General features: G+C 48.1%; 1 protein-coding gene across 1 annotated transcript in view; it reads right to left on the bottom strand.

Moving 5' to 3' along the window:
• The window catches only part of LOC135216404 (X-ray repair cross-complementing protein 5-like), a 205,487-nt gene that overhangs the window by 40,394 nt on the left and 144,885 nt on the right, over positions 1-20,208 (bottom strand). Inside the window, exons 3-5 of the mRNA XM_064251693.1 lie at positions 2,008-2,185; positions 965-1,058; positions 663-840 (exon numbers count right to left, since the gene is read on the bottom strand). Coding sequence (XP_064107763.1) covers positions 663-840; positions 965-1,058; positions 2,008-2,185 — 450 coding nt within the window. The remainder of the gene's footprint in view (positions 1-662; positions 841-964; positions 1,059-2,007; positions 2,186-20,208) is intronic.

Below are 20,208 nucleotides of genomic sequence, written 5' to 3'. Positions count from 1 at the left end.
ACCCAATGAAATCGCTGCAGAAAACTCCCGATGTTGGTGAGAAGCCAGGAGGAAATGAATGATGCTCTTTGCTAGTTTGTTTCCTTAAGTCCCGGATAGTGGGCTGGTCATATTTACCTACACACAAACGAAAAAAGCGCTGCAGCGTGAATTTTAATCCGCCGTAGGTTAGGATCCGTAGCTATGTAATTATTTTGTAAGATACATATACAAAAAAGCCAAATTCAAAAAGTACAAAAGCGTTTACGGGTGAAATAAATAAAAAATAGAATAGTAACTGCATTTTAAGAGCCAACCTTAATAAGTCACATAATTCTGAGGTTATGATTAAATGGAGAGTGACCTTTTCTGAACATAATTTTCCTTTGTGACTGGTCTGATGGGTACCCACAAAGAGAAAGATAAATGTGTCAAGATAAAAAAAAAATTCCTTTTTCCTTGGTTACAGAGGTCTCTTAAGGCACTGTGAAAAGTACAGTATTTCTGTCCAACTTTGCTTAACTTTAGCTTAGCGTGGAATCACAAAAGGGTTAAAACTGCACTCTTCAATGAAGTATTGGTTTAAGGGGAGAAACACCAGGCTTAGTTTTACAGAAGTAGCAAGTTACATCTCATGTTGATTACCACTAATTAATATCACCTTGTAACAATATAGTACAAACCTTGTAAAACTTTTTCACGTCAAAGTGCTCTCCCATATGTATTATTTCCAAAACTATTCCGGCTTCTCTTAAATCACCAGCCTTTTGACGAGCCTGGCGCTGCTTCTGATTGTCCCCAGGATGAGGGTCATCACAGTTAGTAAACAGCAAAATATTTTGGCCAGAAAGTTTGGTGGTACTGAAACAATTGAGAAAATTGAAATAAATAGCAAATAAACACTCAATTTATTCTACATGTACATTTCAAGGACCATCAACCATTTCCTCTACACAATAAAACTTCAGCTTTATACAGAACCAACCTTTTTGTAAAAATTCCTTGGCACACTCTCAATGCATCATGGATATTAGCTCCAACAGAATGGCCATACTTCCTGTCAAAGTCGTTGGATGGCACTGAAGAGGAAATTGATAAATTTATAATTTCATTATAAAAACCCTGCAACTTTTAAAAGCTAATGCTTTTTCAGTTACTTCATATTCCTAAGTTTGTTGGGGAACTTATTTTTTTCCCAATCCAATGTGACATATAACTAAACATATTTCCCCAAATTATGCCAAAAAAATTCTGAGGAGCACCTAAATAACATTTGTTTATATATAGTACTGAAATTCAAAATTACTATTTTTGAAGGTGTGCTAACTATGACAAATGAAATAGCCTCATCCTGAACTGACAAATGTAAAGATAGCCCTATCTTAAAAGGACAATTGTAAAGATAGAATGATATAAGAAAAACAATGGTAACTGTGAAACAAAAAGACTTCTTTCAGCTGGTGAGAGTGCCATTCAACTGCATGTCCTGATAATTAACTGGAAACATTCCACTTAACAATAGACACGTTTTTGACCATGCATATCACTTTGTGAATATAATTGCATCAAAACCTGTTATTTTCATTTCTATATAAACAATAATACATTACTTATCCAAACAATATTAACTAACACAAGGCCAGTTTGAAAACTGGACAAAAAAACCTGAATGCAGTACTCGTAATGAGTATAACTGTCGAGGTCCAAGTAAATTTTCTTTTAAAAACTCAAACAACTTTGACCTTCATTTTACTTTCTAGTTACTGAGTAAATAAATTCAAATAAGCAAAGTAAAGCTACAAAATTTTAATGCAAAGTGACAGTAAGTTTTCTGAACTTGTATTAATTCAGCAGAGATCTTATCAACAGAAGCAATCTTCACGTTACGAAAGCACAGAACCATCAAAATGTAAAGTAAAATTGTTAAATGAATGAAAAAACCTCATAGAAATTTAAAGATACCACAATAAAAAATAAATAAATAAAAATCATAATGATCAACAAGGTTTATTTTGAAACCAAACTCACTTTGTAAAAGTTGTTCAAGTTGGAGAACCTTCTCTGCTCCTGGACGTTCTAAATCTTGTAAAATGTAAACATTGGCAAAATCTGTTGAATTCTTCATTTCTCTTGTATTGAAAAGCACAACCGACATCAAGTCCTGGTCACTTGTGACTATCTTGCGCATTAGGGTAGTATGGACACACTGAAAATAGATATCCTTATATAAACCAACAGTACAGGGATACGAACCAGACTTCCCCGTGAATGGCTAAAATCTGCAAATACTAAAAACCCCTTTCAAAATGCTTAGAACTGCCTCTTTTGATAGTTAAAACACAAGAAAAATCCTCTACAAATGCTTATATCTGAATATTTTAATAGTTTTATCACAAAAAGTCCATTTAGTCATGAAATGAATATGAAAATACATTACTTAGTGAATATATCTTAGTGAAAAATATCGCGAATATGCTGACTTTCTGCGAATAATGGGTAAATATGTTCCATAGAGAAACCCGCGAATACCAGAGTCTGCAAGTCTTGAGAATGCGAATATGGGGTTCATTGTATTTCTACAATAACAGGTAGTACATATCTACAATATACATATTTTCCACAACTTTTCAGTCTCATCATAACTACTGTTCTATAATACACAAATATTCCACCTATTACATTGGTACATATTCTCAAATCCCAATCCCCAACCCAAAGAATGAAGAAAACAGCTAAAAATTTTATAAAAAATACAGGTACAAGTAAACTACCCTTTCTCATTCCTCAATAAGCAGTTCTAATAAAATGTTCCTCTTCTCATACAGGAAATTAAGAGGCAATATGTACCAGGCTTTAGATTAAAATCACTTGAAAACTTTCTTGAAAAGATTTTATCAGGACATAAAAGAAAAATGAACTTCTCCAATCAAAATGACAATTTGTCCAAAATTGCATTTTTCCTAACTATACAAACCTGAGGTCCTTTTACAATAGGAAGGTACTAGCGGCAGCTGGATAGGTCGTAAGCTTTCGAACAAGGGGTTCGGTAGTTAACTGCTTGTCCGACAGGCGCGCGCGCGCGACTGGGAGGTAAACAAATCACTTTTGCTTTTGGCCCAAGCAAAAACTGCAGAGTGAGGGGTGGCATGAGGTGGGGCTATGTGTAAAAGGACCTCAGGTTTGTATAGTTAGGAAAATGCAATTTTGGACAAATTGTCATTTGTTCCGACACGGCATACAAACCTTCGGTCCTTTTACAATAGGAAGACTCACTTCTTGGTGGGAGGAATCTGAGTCTTTTGTGAACAGACTGGTGTTCGCCCAACCTTGGAAGCCTCCCTGGTCGTAAGAGCGATGGAGGGATCCAAGCCTCTGTCCGATTGATCGGGGTGTGCACCGCAGGATCAATGGTCAGACCTCTGGACCGAGTACTAAGAGAGAGGCATGCGTATCTCTTCGTACCAGCAATGTAAGAACTTGTTCCTGTACAGGAGCAAATATAAAGTCATGGGTTTGACTCTTGTAGGCATCCACTTCCCCCCCTTGTAGAAGGAAAGTGGTGGATATTCTGCTCCTATCCCTAGTGAAAGGGATAGGATGGGGCTCTGTCATATAGCTCACCTGCATCTCGTCCTCATCCAGCGTAGTGACGACCATGGCCCTCTGCCCACAGGTAGAGGGGAAGGAAAAGATGGGAAGAGAGAGCCAGTCACTCACTCACTCACACATCCATCCACACAGTCACACCAGGACTCGATGCTGTTCAGCCTGCGAGGGTCTGGGTTAGCTACACAACTTGTTGAGCAGCCACCACGGGTCCCAAGGAAAATGTATCCAAGGACCTATGGGCAATATCCCCGAAGGTAGAAGGACGTAAAGGTAGTCTGGTTAGACCAGACCCCTGCCTTCAGGACCTGCGCCACGGAGAAGTTCTTACGGAACGCCAACGACGGGCCAATACTTCTGACTTCGTGAGCTCTCGGACGGGACGTACGGATGTCGTCACTACCATCAGCCTCATACGCCCCTCCTGATGACCTCACGCAGCCAGAAAGAAAGAGTGTTCTTGGATACCTCTTTCTTGGTGACCCCGGTGCTAACGAAGAGGCGTCGACACTCAGCCTGAGGTGTCGAGTTCTCTTCAGATAGCGCCGTAGCGCCCTCACAGGACAGAGCAGCATCTCATCCGCATCATTATCGGTGAAGTCCATTAGGAGGAATCGTGAATGACTCGAACCTGTCGTCAGGGACCGACGGTTTCTGAGTCTTCGCAACGAAGTTCGGGACGAAATCGAGCGTCACGGATCCCCATCCCCTGGAGTGTCGTACATCATAGGAAAGACCATGAAGTTCCCCTACTCTCTTCGCCGATGCCAGGGCCAGCAAGAAGAGGGTCTTGAGGGTCAGATCCCTGTCTGACGACTCCCGGAGTGGCTTCGAACGGCGCTCGGAGTCAAACTCCTAAGGACGAGAGTCACATCCCACGCAGGGGGCCTGAGTTCCCTGGGTGGGCAAGACTTTCGAAGCTCCTCATAAGCCAACAAGAAATCTCGAACGAGTTCGAGATGTCCAACCCCCTCAGTTTCAGGACGAGCGCCAAGGCGGCTCTGTATCCTTTGACTGTGGGGACTGAGAGGAGCTTCTCTCGGCGAAGAAAAACGAGGAAATCCGCTACCTGCTGAAGAGTGGCTCTGAGAGGAGATAGACCCCGTCTACGACACCAACCACAGAAGACGGCCCACTTCCCCTGGTACACAGCTGCAGAGGACTGACGGACGTTTCCAGCCATCTCTGTTGCTGCGCTACGAGAAAAGCCTCTCGTTCGCAAGAGATGGTGGATAACAGCCAGCCGTGAAGACGTAGGGACTGGACTGCTCGCGGTGGTACCGCTCGACGTGTGGCTGGCGAGAAGGTTGTGCCAAGGGGGAATCTCTCTCGTTCTCCTGCGAGAAGAGCCAGCAGGTCCGGATACCAAATGGCCTGTGGCCACTTGGGAGCCACCAGGATCATCCTGAGATTCGGGGTGACCAGTGCTCGACTGATCACCTTGCGAATCAGGCTGAACGGGGGGAAAGGCATAGGCGAAGAGGTTGTCCCACGGGTGTTGAAGAGCGTCCTCTGCAGCTGCCCATGGGTACCGGACGGCCGAGAAGAACACCTGGAGCTTCCTGTTGTGCCGGGTGGCGAACAGATCCACGACTGGTCGCCCCCACAGGTCGAAGAGCCTTTCCGCCACGTCCTGGTGTAGAGACCATTCGGTCCCTATCACCTGATCCCGACGGCTGAGCATGTCTGCTACTACATTCCTCTTCCCTGGAATGTAGCGTGCCGACAGCTCTATTGAGTGTGCCTGAAAAAAAAAAAAAAAGCCCACTCGTGCACCTGCCGAGTCAACTGGTACAACGGGAGAGACACTAGGCCCCCCTGTTTGTTGACGTAAGCCACCACCGTGGTGTTGTCGCACATCAACACCACTGAGTGTCCCATCAGCGGTCCTGAAACTCTTGGAGAGCGAGAAACGCTGCCTTGAGTTCCAGTACATTGATGTGAAGGTGCTTGTCGTTCTCGTCCCACACTCCTGAAGTCAGCAACTCCTCCAGGTATTCAGCGTGGCCGCCCCATCCCTCCCGGTCGATGCGTCCTGAGGAACAGCTTGCATGTCCGGGGGGGGAGTGCGCAGAGGCCACTCCTCTTAAGAGGTTCCTGTCGTCCAGCCACCAGGCTAGGTCCTGCCTCACCTCCTGTGTCAGTGACACTGGAAAGCTTGGGGGATCCGTCGCCTGCGACCAACTCTCCTTTAGTCTCCACTGAAGAGACCGCAGGTGAAGACGCCCGTGAGGGACTAAACTTCTCGAGCGACGACAGGTGTCCGATCACGACTTGCCATCGCTGAGGCTACCTGTTCCTGCCGAGGACAGGAACTGGTTGGCTGCCTCCCTGAATCTGCTGATCCGCGAGTCTGCGGGGAAGACTCGCCCTGCTACCGTGTCGATCAGCATACCCAGGTACTTCATCCTCTGGCTTGGGCTCGAGATCGAACTTCTCGAAGTTCACCACGATCCCCAGATCGTGGCAGAACTCGAGCAGTCGATCCCTGTCCTGTAGCAACTGCGAGCGGGAGCTCGCCAGGACTAACCAATCGTCGAGATACCTCATCAGACGTATCCCGTGCGAATGGGCCCAAGCGACACCAGAGTGAACACTCGCGTGAACACCTGTGGGGCGGTTGAGAGACCGAAGCACAGTGCCCTGAACTGGTACACCGTCCCGTCGAGGGATGAAGCGGAGGTACTTTCTGGAGGACTGATGAATGGGTATTTGGAAATACGCATCCTTCAAGTCCACTGAAAGCATGAAATCGTTCTCCCTGATGGAGTCGAGCACTGAGCGTGCCGTCTCCATCGTGAACCGGGTCTGGCGAACAAAACCGGTTCAGGGGACAGAGATCTATCACCGGGCGCCAGCCTCCCGTAGACTTTTCCACCAGGAAGAGTCGACTGTAAAAGCCCGGTGACTGATCCGTGACGATCTCTACAGCTCTCTTGCTCAGCATGGTCTTTATCTCCTGTCTCAGTGCTACGTCCTTCGATGACCCTGGAACGTACGACTGCTGTTGGACCGGGTTGGAGGTGAGGGGTGGCCGAGATTCGAAGGGTAATAGATATCCCTCCCGAAGGACATCTACAATCCAGGTCTCGGCGCCGTAGCGCTGCCCACGTTGCCCTCCCATGGCTGGCCAGGCACCCCCCCACTTCCGGCAGCAGGTGAGGGGGAACGCCGTCCCTAGCGTTTTCCCCCCTTGTTTCTTCGACTTCTTCCCAGAAGCCTCCACGGGATGAGGAGGGCTGGGAGGAGGGCTGGTTACGGCTCCCTTGCCAGAAGTCGAAGAAGACAGAGTCATTCCAACCCCGGGGCTTCGACGCAGCAACCGTCTTAGCCGCCGAGGGAAGCGCTAGCCGAGCTCTTAGACTTGGCCGCAGTCCGAGGCTGCCCAGAAGCCTTCGAGACTGCCTGGTGAACCAGACGGTCACTGTCGTCAGTGCGCCGTCTGTCCACCGCAGCGTCCACCATCTCTCCTGGGAAGAGAGACGTGGAACTCCGTAGAGGTCCGTTTCGAAGTCCCAACGCCGCTTCACGCCCAGGCCGCCCTGGAAACCCGAGTAAGGACAGCGTCCCTTCGTCGGAGAACCAGGTTGGCCCACAGGTTCACCGTCTGGTGGGCAAGGAAGGAGATGGCTCTTCCCCCAGACTGGCAAATTCTCCTGAAGGCCGAGTCATCTTCGGGAGAAATTCCCCCGGAGTTGGCTGCGACCTTAGATACTGTGAGGGACCACAGATCTAGCCAGGAGACGGCCTGGAAAGCTGCCATGGCGGTAGATTAGATTTCCAGGCCGAGTGCCTCCTTTGCTGCGAGAACCACAGGTTCTCGGACAGGAGCTGTTGCAGAGACACACCCGGAGTCAGCCTAGCTAACTCCGGGTTCACCTGTTTGGGCGGCATCGGGTCCTCAGATGGCACGTAAAACCGCCGCTGTCGTAGCAGAGGAGGTGGAAGCAGCTTGCTCGACCTGCCAGACTTGAGCGAACCGTCTTGTACCGGAGACAAGCGATTCAACCTGGTCCAGCACTGAGTCCGCAAGCTCCGAACGCGGCAAACCCACCGTCGGTCTGGGTTCCCTCTTCGGGCCCCAGAACGACTCGAGCCGGGACGTGGGCTCGGATGGTGGGAGCGGCGATCCTTCCCCGAGGTCGTTGTGCTGACGAATCAGCGCACAATAACCTCGGCAAAGTTCCTCTGGATCTCAGGCGTGACTGCATCCTGCGGAGTTGGACCGTCCAGTCCCTCAAACAGGAGCACCTCCCGAGACCCTCCTCCCTCAAGGAGAGGAGCAGCGACAGCCCCCTCTCGGTCTCCTCCAACCACCTGTGCGTACGACCTGGCTGGTCCGAGAACCGAGCCTGGTGCGTACGACGCGGTGGCGGGATCCTGAGGGGCGCACCCCTCACGATCACTCTCAATACCTCGCCCCTCCCGGTGTTAAACCCGAGGAGGTTGAAGGTATGGGAGAGGAAGACCTGACGCTCTCTCCTCGCGCTGGTAGAACCAGTGGGCTTGGAGGACTGCAGGCGATCGCCAACCCGCGGTGGCGATCGAGCTGCAGACCTAGTCGAGCCGTCTCGCTGTGGAGAACGGCTGGACCGAGAACAGCGGCCCCAGGTCGCGTGTGGTCGGAGCAGAGGTCGGTGATGGTCGCCAGTACCCGATCGCTCTCTGTGAGAGCGACGGTCAGGCGACCGGCGAGCTCCACTGTCACGGTGAGATCGGTGCGTATCCTCACGGTGCGTCAGTTCGCTGGTACCAGCCGTGGCTGGTGCCGGCGAACGGGGGGACCTCTTCCCATTGCCTCAGCAGTGGCCGGTCATGGACCGTCACGTCCCGCAAACCCGGTAGCCAGCTGCTCGCCGCGAGAGCGAGAGCTGGTCTGGTGAGAGTCGCGTGAGCGGCTTTTGTCACCATCTTCCGCTCCGTGCCGTGAACCTGACGCTGAGCGGACCTCAGGTCTGGTTCCTGGCTGCACGGTCGCTGGTAGGCGACCGTACACTCGGTACCTCTCGCGAACGAGCGGCCGAGCCGGACCCTGCTGCTGTGGCCGAAACCACTGACAGCAGGTGAGGAAGTGCCGGTGTTAGCGGCACCCCTCTGGTCCCCGTAGTCTTCTTCCTTGCGGGAGAAGAGACGGGTCCTGCTCCCGAAGGAGCAGGGCGACCAGCGGAAGAAACCCCCCGTCTCACCAGAGCGAGACGGGCCCTTAGAAGTTCCCGAAGGAGACTTCTTAGGGGGGGGGGAGGCGACCTTCTTCTTCTCGGCGGGGGAGCCTTAGAAGAAGAAGGGGAAGAGGCGGCAGACGACGACGACGACGAAGAAGACGATGAAGACGACGACGACACATTCCTCCTCTTCTTCTTCTTCTTCGTCAACCTCCTCAGGACCGACGTCAGATCTGTCCATCCAGGACGGAGCCGGGGCTGCTGTTGCCGAAGCAACAGGGCCCGGACGTACCTGTCCGAACAGACCCGCATCGGGAGCAGCGGCGCCAGGAACAGGAACAACATCAGCAGGTGCGAACATCACAGGAACAGCAGAGGAGACAGCAGGAGCAGGTACAGGTACAGCAGCGGTGGTCACGGCAGGTACGGCAGACGTGTGGGCGGTACAGGTGGTCGAACCAGCGCACAGACATCCTAGGTACCGGTGGGAGGTTCCAGGGGCGAGCTCTTCGGGCACATGAAGTCCGGTCGCGGCAGCACGGCAAACCCAGGTGGCGGCATCACACTCCCCCGAGTTACGGCGACTGGCCCCTGCACCGATGTAGTGGGTGTTACAGAGACCGCGTGCTGGGTGTACACCAGGTGAGGAGGTGAAGCATAGCCAGGGGTTGTAAGGGTCGTGGTGGTGGTCGTGACCGTTGCATGGGTGACCGCCACGGAGCCAGCGAGATGATTAGAGCAGCCCTGGACACTCGGCACGCCCTGCAGCCCCAACGATGCCCACACCTGTCCGAGGTCATCCTTCGCGGCAACCGCACCTGAGGAGGCAAAAGTCGGGTGATTAGAAGGATCCTCTACCCGTTCGCGCGAAGACGAACGGATAGAGGACCCAGAGTACAACTCTACGTCAGGGTATCTAGCGCCCTCCTCCACACTCGACACGTCAGGAGAGGAGAAGGAACTAGACACCCCCCCCGAAGGGGAAGGCGCGAGACGTGGAAGTTGAGCGGGCGGCAGGAAAGAAGACGAAGTGTCCGTCACCAAAGGAGTCGCGGGAGAGCTCTCCGACGACTCCTTTGCAGGCCTTCGCTTCTTCCTGCCCTCATACAAAGTCCACTGCGCCTCCGACCAATCAATACACACATCACAGGGCTCGGCTCGGGTGCATTCACGCCCCCGACACCGAGCACACAAAATATGAGGGTCAATCTCCGGGAACGATCTGAACTTCCCGCATTTACGCCCTTCGATACCCGGGCAAAGTCTCCGTGGGGTAGCGAGGCGAGGAGATTCCATCATAATCAAATTGAAGGCAGCAATTAATATGAAAAAAGAGAATAATTGTACTTACAATAGCTCTTTCATACACAATTACAACCAAATACTCAGAAAGCAAACGACGAGAAGCGGGCAGAGAGCGTCGAACAACACGTCCATCCACTGCGCAGGCGAAAGCAAAAGTGGTTTGTTTACCTCCCAGTCGCAGCTGCGCGCGCCGTCGGACAAGCAGTTAACTACCGAACCCCTTGTTCGAAAGCTTACGACCTATCCAGCTGCCGCTAGTACCTTCCTATTGTAAAAGGACCGAAGGTTTGTATGCCGTGTCGGAACAAATATTTTTTATTTAATGTTACCTGCAACCATTAATGAGACAATACTTTCCTCATTATTCATTTTATATCTTGTATATTCAAAGGTTTGATCTTTTCAGCTGAAAACCTACTCAATAAAATGTTTGAAAACCTACTCAATAAAATATAATCTTCACTTGTCAGTACTTTGAGCATCCCACATATTTTCTTAGATATCATCTATTTTTTCTGTTCTTTACAGCATTAGCATTGCTTCAGAAACTCACGAGCACTAACTTGGACAGTTTTTATACCTAATACGATATAATAAACCAGCCATGCCTAGAAAGCACAATATGTTATTGTTAGTATACAATAAGGTTTTGTACATACTTACCTGGCAGATATATACTTAGCTATACGTCTCTGACGTCACGACAGAATTCAAACTCGCGGCACACGCGACAGGTAGGTCAGGTGATCTACCTTACGCCGCGGGTGGCGGATGTAAGAACCAATCTCCCTTTCCAGCCAGAATTTTTCCTTCCACCGGTCTCCTGAGGGGAGGCTGGGCGGGCCATCAATCGTATATATCTGCCAGGTAAGTATGTACAAAACCTTATTGTATACTAACAATAACATTTTTGTACATGAACTTTCTGTCAGATATATACTTAGCTGATTGACACCCTTGGTGGAGGGAAAGAGGACAGCAATATAAATATGGAAAAAAGGGAAAACAACACTAGTTGTAGGATGTAAAAACAACCTTGGTTCTTACCTGTTTAGGCAGAAGACTTCGTAGTTACTGTCTATTGAGTCTGCGTTGCCTTAAGAGCTTCAGCGAGGGCGTGACCTACAGCTGACAGACTCTTTGGGTCTATCAAAGGGATTTGGTTGTCCGCTTACTTGATAGAATCCGAGCAGGATCTGTCAACGGGGATTCGCCCACTTATATGACAGAACCTAACCACTATCATTGCAAGGAGCTCAAACATACACCGATCACCTAACCAATCTAATCATTGTTAGCACTACGAAATGAAAAACATGCCTACCCGCATGTTCTTTCAAACAACCAAAAACTTACAACCTAACAAGGGGAAAAAATATATACTACTAAGGATATGTCTCAGCTCCCTGCCCCAGCACCGAATCCGCCGATACGTACGGGCCTAACCCGAAGCACTTTTCATACGTAATTTTGACGTCTCTCAGATAGTGGTTTGCAAAGACTGAGTTGCAACGCCAGAATGTTGCCTTCATAATATTACTCAGGGATATGTTTTTGTTAAAAGTCAATGACGTGGCAATAGCTCTTACCTCATGAGCTTTGACCTTAAGAACTTTGTATTGACTTTCCTCACATATCGCCATGAGCTTCTTTCACCAGGCTTCTGATAAAGAAAGAAAGCGCATTCTTCGAAAGTGTCCTCCTTGGATCTCTTACAGAGCACCAAAGGTTGACCTCATTGCCCTTAAGTTTTTTCTTTCTCTGTAGATAGAATTTCAAACTTCTTTACTGGGCAAAGAGACCTCTCTGCTTCCTCGCCTACTAATGCAGACAATCCTTGTACTTCAAAGCTCCTAGGCCAAGGATTTGAGGGTTCTCGTTCTTGGCTAAGAACGAAGGAAGGAATGAACAGATAGCTGCATCTCCTCTGAATCCCACATTTCCTTCTAGTGCATGGAGTTCACTAACCCTTTTTGCGGAAGCCAATGCCATGAGGAAAATTGTCTTCTTCGTGAGGTCTCTAAACGATGCAGACTGAGGCGGTTCGAACTTATTGGACCTCAGGTAACGTAGCACTACATCCAGATTCCAACTCGGAACCCCTGGAGAAACCTTCTTGGATGTTTCAAACGATCTTATTAGATCATGAAGGTCCTTATCTTCTGAAATGTTTAAAGTTTTCTGTGCCTAAAACACTGCAGATAGCATGCTACGATAGCCTTTAATGGTTTGATACCGCCAATCCACTTTCTTCCCTAAGGAAAAGTAAGAAGTCTGCTATTTGTGTCACAGAGGTACTGGAAGAGGAAAAGTGATGGTTCCTACACCATCGCCGAAAGACGTTCCCCCACTTCGATTGGTAGACTCTATAAGGGTAGAAGGCCTTCTTGCTGCTGCGATAGCCGTTGCAACTCTTGCCGAAAAGCCTCTCGTTCTGACCAAACTTTTGACAGTCTGAAGCCAGTCAGATCTAGAGCGGGGAGGTTTTTGTGATACCTCTCGAAGTGGGGTTGTCTGAGCAGATCGATCCTCTGTGGTAATGTTCTCGGAAGATCTACTAACCATTCCAGTACCTCTGTGAACCATACTTGTGCGGGCCAGAACGGGGCTACCAGCGTCATCCTTGCTGCCTCCGATTCTGCAAATTTCTTTAGAGTCTCTCCAGTATCTTGAATGGAGGAAAAGCATACGTGTCTAGACCCTTCCAATCTAGTAGGAACGCGTCTATCGACACTGCCCTCGGGTCCGATATCGGAGAGCAGTAGTTGGCTATCCTCATATTCTTGGCTGTGGCGAAGAGGTCTATATGAGGTTTGCCCCAAAGCTCCACAGGTCCTGGCAAACATCTTCGTGCAGAGTCCACTCTGCCGGCAGGACTTGATCTTTCCTGCTTAGGAGGTCTGCTCTGACGTTCTTTTCTCCCTGTACGACCTGGTAAGGAGACAAATCAACCTGCTTTTTTTCTGCCCAAAGCAGAAGTTCTTTGCTGTCTCGTACAGGGAGAAAGAGTGAGTCCCCCCTTGCTTCCTGATGTAAGCCAGGCCGTGGTGTTGTCCGAGTTGATCTGAACTGTTGAAGCTAGGACGTGGGGCTCGAAAGCTTTCAAAGCTAGCCAAACCGCCATCAGCTCCTTCTTGTTGATGTGCCAGGTCACCTGTTCCTTGTTCCAGGTGCCTGACACTTCTCTTTGATCCGAGCGTCGCTCCCCAACCTGTTTCCGAGGCGTCGGAATACAACACTTGGTTGGGGTTCGGAATGTGAAGGGACATCCCTTCTGCAAACTTGAGAGGGTTGGACCACCAAGAGAGGTCCTTCTTGATTTCCTTTGAAATCTCGAAGGAGAACTCTAGGTTTTGTGAACGACACCTCCAGTTTCGATGGAGAAAGAACTGGAGAGGTCTGAGGTGCAACCTTCCTAGAGAAAGGAATTGCTCCAACGAGGAGAGTGTCCCCAACAAACTCATCCACTCCCTCGCTGTGCATACTTCTTTCTCTAGGAAGGCTTTGACTTTCTCTGACCCTCGGGCTATCCGTTCTGGAGACGGAAAAGCCCGAAAATCCAGAGAAGCCATCCGAATCCCCAGATAGATACGATCTTGACTGGGGATCAACTGAGACTTTTGAAAGTTCACCAAAAGTCCCAGAGAACTTGCCATGAAAAGGGTCTTTTGTAGGTCCTCCAAACATCTTTCCTGAGACTTGGCTCTGATCAGCCAGTCGTCCAAGTAAAGGGACACTCTGACTCCCTCCAAATGTAGCCATCTTGCTACATTTTTCATTAGGCCTGTAAAGACCTGAGGGGCTGTTGAAAGGCCGAAGCACAAGGCCCTGAACTGGAATATCCTTCCTCCCATCATGAACCTGAGGTATTTCCTTGACGAAGGATGGATAGGCACATGGAGTAAGCGTCCTGAAGATCTAGGGACACCATCCAGTCCCCTGGCCGAAGGGCCGCCAACACTGACGGAGGATGTCGTCTCCATGGCGAACTTCCTCTTTTCTACAAAGAAATTCAGGGCGCTTTACATCCAGAACCGGTCCTCCATCCTCCTGAGGCTTTTGGAACTAGAAAAAGGCGGTTGTAAAGCCCGCTGAGCAAGGGTCGCTCACTAGCTCTATAGCCTCTTTCTCGAACATTTGTTCCACTGCTTGTGTTAAAGCACGGCTCATGATGGGATCCCTGTACCTGGCCACCACTCCCTCGGAGTCGTTGTCAACGGTGGTCTTTCCGTAAAAGGAATCAGATATCCTTTTCTTATTATAGAGAGGGACCAGTTGTCCGCTCCTCTCTTTGTCCAGGCTTCCGAGAATCTTAGAAGTCTGGCACCTACTGGTGTTTGGAGGACTACTTTCCCTACTTCTTAGCTCTGACCAGAGCGTGAGAAGGATCTACCTCTCTTGAAAGTTCTATTACCTCTCGAGGTAGAGGCTCTAGAAGGGGGGCCCCCTCGAAAAGGGCTCCTGTCTAGCTGGAGTCTCCTTCTTAGTCTTCGTCTGGAGGAGGTCTTAGGCTTCCGTGCCGACTGTGCGAGCATGTCCTGAGTCTGCCTTCGCAGAGATAGATCCTGAGATGTCCTGGATTATCTTTCTTTGGAAAAAGCAGAGGCGAGAGCTGCGAATACAGGAGAGAGCTCTTTGGGTTGGGCATGCGAAACAGACTTCGTCAGAAAAGAGCAGAAGAACTGATCTCTTCTTAAGGATCCCTGCTCCAAAGAGGGAGGCTATTTTCGCTCGATCCATCTCTAACTGCTTTGTCAATGCACGTTTAGAAACACTGTTTAGATCTTCTGGCGAAATAGCATCCGGGTTCTGAGTCTTCTTAGCCAAGACCCCAAAGACCAGTCAAGGAAGTTGAAGACTTCCAAGACTCTAAACATTCCCTTCAGCAGGTGGTCAAGCTCGTTCATAGCCCAGGTCGTTTTAGCCGACAAAAGAGCCGAGCGTCGTGCTGCATCCACCAGAGAAGAGAAGTCCGCATCCGCCGATGAAGGAAGACCCAGACCTAAGGGTTCTCCAGACTCGTACCAAAATCCGAGTCTGCCCGTAAGCTTGGAAGGAGGGAAAGAAAACACAGTTTTTCCTTTCTCTTCCTTAGCAGAAAGCAGCCAATCACCAACATCTCAAAGCCTTCTTCATTGAGATGGTTGGCTTATCCTCACACAAGAGGAAACTTTCGTCTTCTTCGAAGTCGAGAATAAAGAGAGAGGAGACGGAGGAGCGACGGGAGTAAGGGAGTCTCCAAACTCTTGAAGAAGTAGATCTGTAAGGATCTTGTAGGACGAAACTGACGAGTCCTTCACCAAATCCTCTTCTGAAGGTTCAACTTCATCCACTGAAGAACCCTCCGCTTCTTTACGAGTGCAGTTAGCCTTCTCTAAAGAAATGCGCCTGTCCAGAGAGTGTCTAGTAGTAGACTGGCGCCTATCAGGGGAAGCCAAAGTTTCTGGAGAGCTCCTCTCGAATGAGTCCTTCCTACTCTGATGAGTGCGTGCTCTTTGCACCTTAATCCTACTCCAGAACTCCGGGCTTCCAAGGGGGAGCGCCTGCTAGGAGAGGAGAAGCCTTACTATGCTCAAGGCGCTTCTCAGGATCCATGCGCCTGTTCAAAGGAGAGCGGCTGCCAGGCGAGCTGCGCCTACCATGAGGCGAAAGCCTACTAGGCTCTTGGCGCCTACTTACAGGAGAGCGAAGGTCTGGAGAAGGTCGCTTACTAGGAGACCGGCGTCTACCATGCTCCACAAACTTCGCTCCCGACTTGTGTGTCTCTTCAAAAGGTAGTCTCCCAGAAGAGACATATCTTTCAGGCTCTACGCGCCTGTCCTGAATCGAGCGGCTAAAAAGTAGAGCCGCGCTTATCAGGAGAAAAGCGCCTATCAGGAGAAAAAGCGCCTATCCTCCGCACCACGCTTGGGAGCGGAGAGCGTCTACTTGGGAGTAGCGCCTACTAGGCTCAAGGCGCCTAACATAAGGCAGATCCTGTCTCTAGACGAATCCATCAAAAGAGTAGGCTCTCTTATCCGGAGAATGAAGGATCTTCGATAAAAGAGCGCGAGGACGAGGCTGTACGCCTGTCTTTAGGACGAACGCCTACTAGTCGCTAGATCCCTTCCTACTGGAGAGATGTAGTCACCAGGAGAAAGCTTCTTGGGCGATTGATGCCTGGAAGACGACAAGCGCCTTGCTGAGGGAAGAGCGCCTCCTTCCATCCGTTGATAAAGGAGAGAGAACCGACTCTGACTGAGACGGTAAGACCAGGTAAAGGAATCCTAGACTTCTTGACAGGGAGAGAGACGTCTTTCCGACGCGTTCCTCCTGCCAATGAGCCCGCCAGTGCCGAAATCTGCGCTTGCAGTCCCGCAAGAATTCGAGCTGGAGATCTTGTAAAATCCTCCACCGGAGAAGAGGCTCGAAGCCTACTATGAGGCGAGAACTCCTGCTCTCTCCTGGGTTTCTTGATCTCCTACTTCCGGCTCTTCTGGAAAAACTTCCGGGCTGGAAGGAAAGGAGCCAGGCGCCTACCAGGCTCTCTTCAGCGGTCGTGAAGAATCCGAGGCGCTCCATCCTCTTCTAGGTGAAGGTGAGGAAGACGAAGAGAAGCATTGGCGCAATACCTCCTTCTTCGCGCGAACAAGGGCAGCCTGGGTACGAGCATCAGGATCTACCGAGGGGACGTCTGATCGGTGGGAGTTCTCCCTAACCTTCCTGCGGCTTTTGACTTTCCTCCTCCACTGGGACTGGGAGTCTGAAGAGGTCTAGCCTGGAAGCATTAAGGAGCCGATCAGACGCACCCTCCACTGCACTGGGGTCACTGCACAATTCACCTTCACTACTCTTACCTTGCAACGAACGGATCTTCTTTTCCATGCTAAGGATCGTGGCTCTCATGGTTGCCACTTCCGTAGTCGTATCCTTAGGTTCGATGCAGGGCGCAGGAGCTGAAACTGGAGAAGGTTCTAATGCTACAACATGGATTTTCTTCTAACTCGCTAATACGAGACTTACTAGAACTCCTAGAAGAAGCCTTTCTCACCCTGTCTTTCTCTAACTTCCTCAAGTAGGAAGAAAGAGCCTTCCATTCACCCTCATCCAACTTCTCACACTCATTACACTGGTTATCAAAAGAACATTCTTTACCTCTACATTTAAAGCAACTGTGTGAGGATCTACCGTAGCTTTCGGTAGTCTCACCTTGCATTCATCCATAGCGCACACTCTAAACATAGAAGATTTCTTAACCTCTAACTCAGACATCTCGAAATCAAAGAAAAATCCAATCAATATCCAAAAACAATCCACAAATGCGTATGCCTAGCAACAAGATTCAGGTACTTCACCGAAAGTCAGTCCAAATAAATCCACGGCAACGAGAAATGAATCAAGCTGTCAGGATGGTAACAACCACAGGTGTAGTCGTCACCGGCGACAGAAAAAAATTCTGACTGGAAAGGGAGATTGGTTCTTACATCCGCCACCCAGCGGCGGGTAAGGTAGATCACCTGACCTACCTGTCGCGTGCCGCGAGTTTTTGAATTCTGTCGTGACGTCAGAGACGTATAGCTAAGTATATATCTGACAGGAAAGTTCATGTACAAAAATATACTGTACTATTTAGTCTCATGAAGAATATGTGGTACGTAATTCTATACAATAGCTCCGCCACTAATATTTTTGATAATATTTTTTTCTTTCTGGTGAATTACTTAGTGCTTTATCTAAAGCTGACCTTTTATTTGAGGAGGAACAGTATTTTTACCCTATTTGTTAACCTTTCCAATCTTGGGGGACCCCCAGTGGGAACACAGGGTTTCTGGGTGGGGAATGAATTAAAGAATCCATTTTGACATACGAATAATGCCACATGTAGAATTAGCAATAAACAAGTTGACCAGCTAACCTAAACAAACCACCTAACCTAACCCAGTAGCTGTATCCTTACCTAGCGAGGGAGGGGGGGGGGAAGCCACCCCCCTCCTGTGACCCTCCCCCTTACACAGACTAAAACCCTTTGTGTACTTACTTAGGTTGGAGGGTAAAGGTGAGCTGCCATCTTTAAGAATGCATGGAGCCTATGATCCAATACTTTAAAATGCAATTTAAAATAGGCAAGAGCCAAATATCCAACAAACTGATCCTTTCGACGACCCTATTTAGGCAACAAATTCTTCAAATCCCGCCACCGCCTCTCAATAGTATTAGTATCAGCTTCAGTGTGAGGGTCCACAAAGTTCAAGGAGTGGTTGGCTTTTAAATGAAGAAATCCCTCCTCATTTAGGCAAACGTATGCCTTCCAACAGTCGGAAATAATGGTAGTGCCAGGCTCTATATAATCCCTTATCACTGTTAAAAGTATCACTTTGTCCCTACTTTCTACAGGAACAGCAAAGAAATCTCTATTCTCCCTGCAAATCCCTCCAAACACCCACTGGCCTGTCACTACTCTGCCTACATTATATTTTTTCCTTCCAAATTGGCTCTCATCGATTTCAACAGCTTTGCCTGGGGCCCCAATCTTACCTTTCTGATTCAATACCCAATGCAAAATAACCTCACGAATGAATGAGCACCAATCATTTATAGTTTTGTGGGAAATTCTTAATTCATTTTCAACAAATTTATAACTAAATTTAACACTAATATAATTATATACAAGTAAAAAATTAGATTCTATATCTAAATGAGACTTTTCAAACCAAGTTCCCTTAAAAATGGATACGTAAAAACTACACCTTTTTTTCACTTTCTTCTTGTTTTTCAATACAACATGCCTTCTGTCACACCGAAAATGCTTCTTTGTTAATATCAAGTCGGCACTTTGAACCACAGGTGGGGCAAATAGTGTCACTTTCACTTTTAATAACACCATGAGCTTGGCAGTACTTTATTATTCTTTCAATGTTACCACAATAATGCAAAACAAAATCTTTATAATTTAAATAATAATTGAGACAAGAACTTGGGAGATAATCCACATAAATTGATGTCAAAGTAGATGGTAAATGAGAAACCGCACCAGAAGTTGAAGGTTCACACTCCTCCATGGCTCTCAAAAGACTGAAAAATTAGCGGTGGAAATTGTGTGAAAAGTATTGAAGTGTTAGTTCCCTAGTAAAACTGTCACCTGATAGGGTATTCAAGTCACACGATTCTAGTTTTGTTAAAATGCTAGTCCCAAGTAAAATGTGGATAATCATCGTTCGTTAAAAACTACGATGCTTGGGTGACGTCTTGCTACATAGAATACAGTCGACGATGTAATAATGACACAATCTATGTTTTTAACGTACAAACGAACAAACGAGAGTTCAGTCTGAAGAGGAATTTGAGACAGTTATGAAGTTGAGGGACTTAGTTTTTTTCAGGTGGGTCCAATTTAATTTTGATTTTTAAACCACTTCTAGACCTAGCGCCGCTTAGATTTATATATCAAACGAAACCTTGGACTTCCCTCTTTTTAGTGAAAGTACTTTAATTTGATAACTTGCTGGCAGAGGAGACGGTAAGAATTACCAAATATGTTAAATATGATATTGTTATGATACAATAAAGTTTGTTCATACTTACCTGGCAGATATATATATAGCTGTATTTTCTGAAGTCCGACAGAATTTTAAAAACTTCCGACACACGCAGTGGTCGGTCAGGTGGTTAGTACCCATTCCCGCCGCTGGGAGGCGGGTATCAGGAACCATTCCCATTTTCTATTCATAATTTTTATTTCCACTGTCCCCTGAGGGGAGGTGGGTGGGTACTTGATTATATATATCTGCCAGGTAAGTATGAACAAACTTTATTGTATCATAACAATATCATTTTGTTCATGAAACTTACCTGTCAGATATATATATAGCTGAATCCCACCTTTGGAGGTGGGAAGGGACAGAATAGAAGGATTTTGGGAAACAAATGCATGCAGATGATTTACATCTTGGTTCCACCTGTTAGCATAGCTGACTTCGTGAGTTACTGTCACCCAAGTCTGCTTCTGCTTTACTAGAGTTGCCAGCGAGGTAGAGACCTATAAAGCTGGTGCACTCCAGATGATCTGTCAACGGGGGCGTGACCACAATGTGACTAGACCATATTGACCATACCATGAGGGCTAAGAAGTAAAATAAATATATATATATAATATATAAATATATATATCACCACCTGA

Source organism: Macrobrachium nipponense, chromosome 6 (genome assembly GCF_015104395.2).
Source record: "Macrobrachium nipponense isolate FS-2020 chromosome 6, ASM1510439v2, whole genome shotgun sequence".
Classification (NCBI taxonomy): Eukaryota; Metazoa; Arthropoda; class Malacostraca; order Decapoda; family Palaemonidae; genus Macrobrachium; species Macrobrachium nipponense.
The sequence above is the reverse complement of the archived record's forward strand: the minus strand, read 5'-3'. Positions and strand labels throughout refer to the sequence as shown.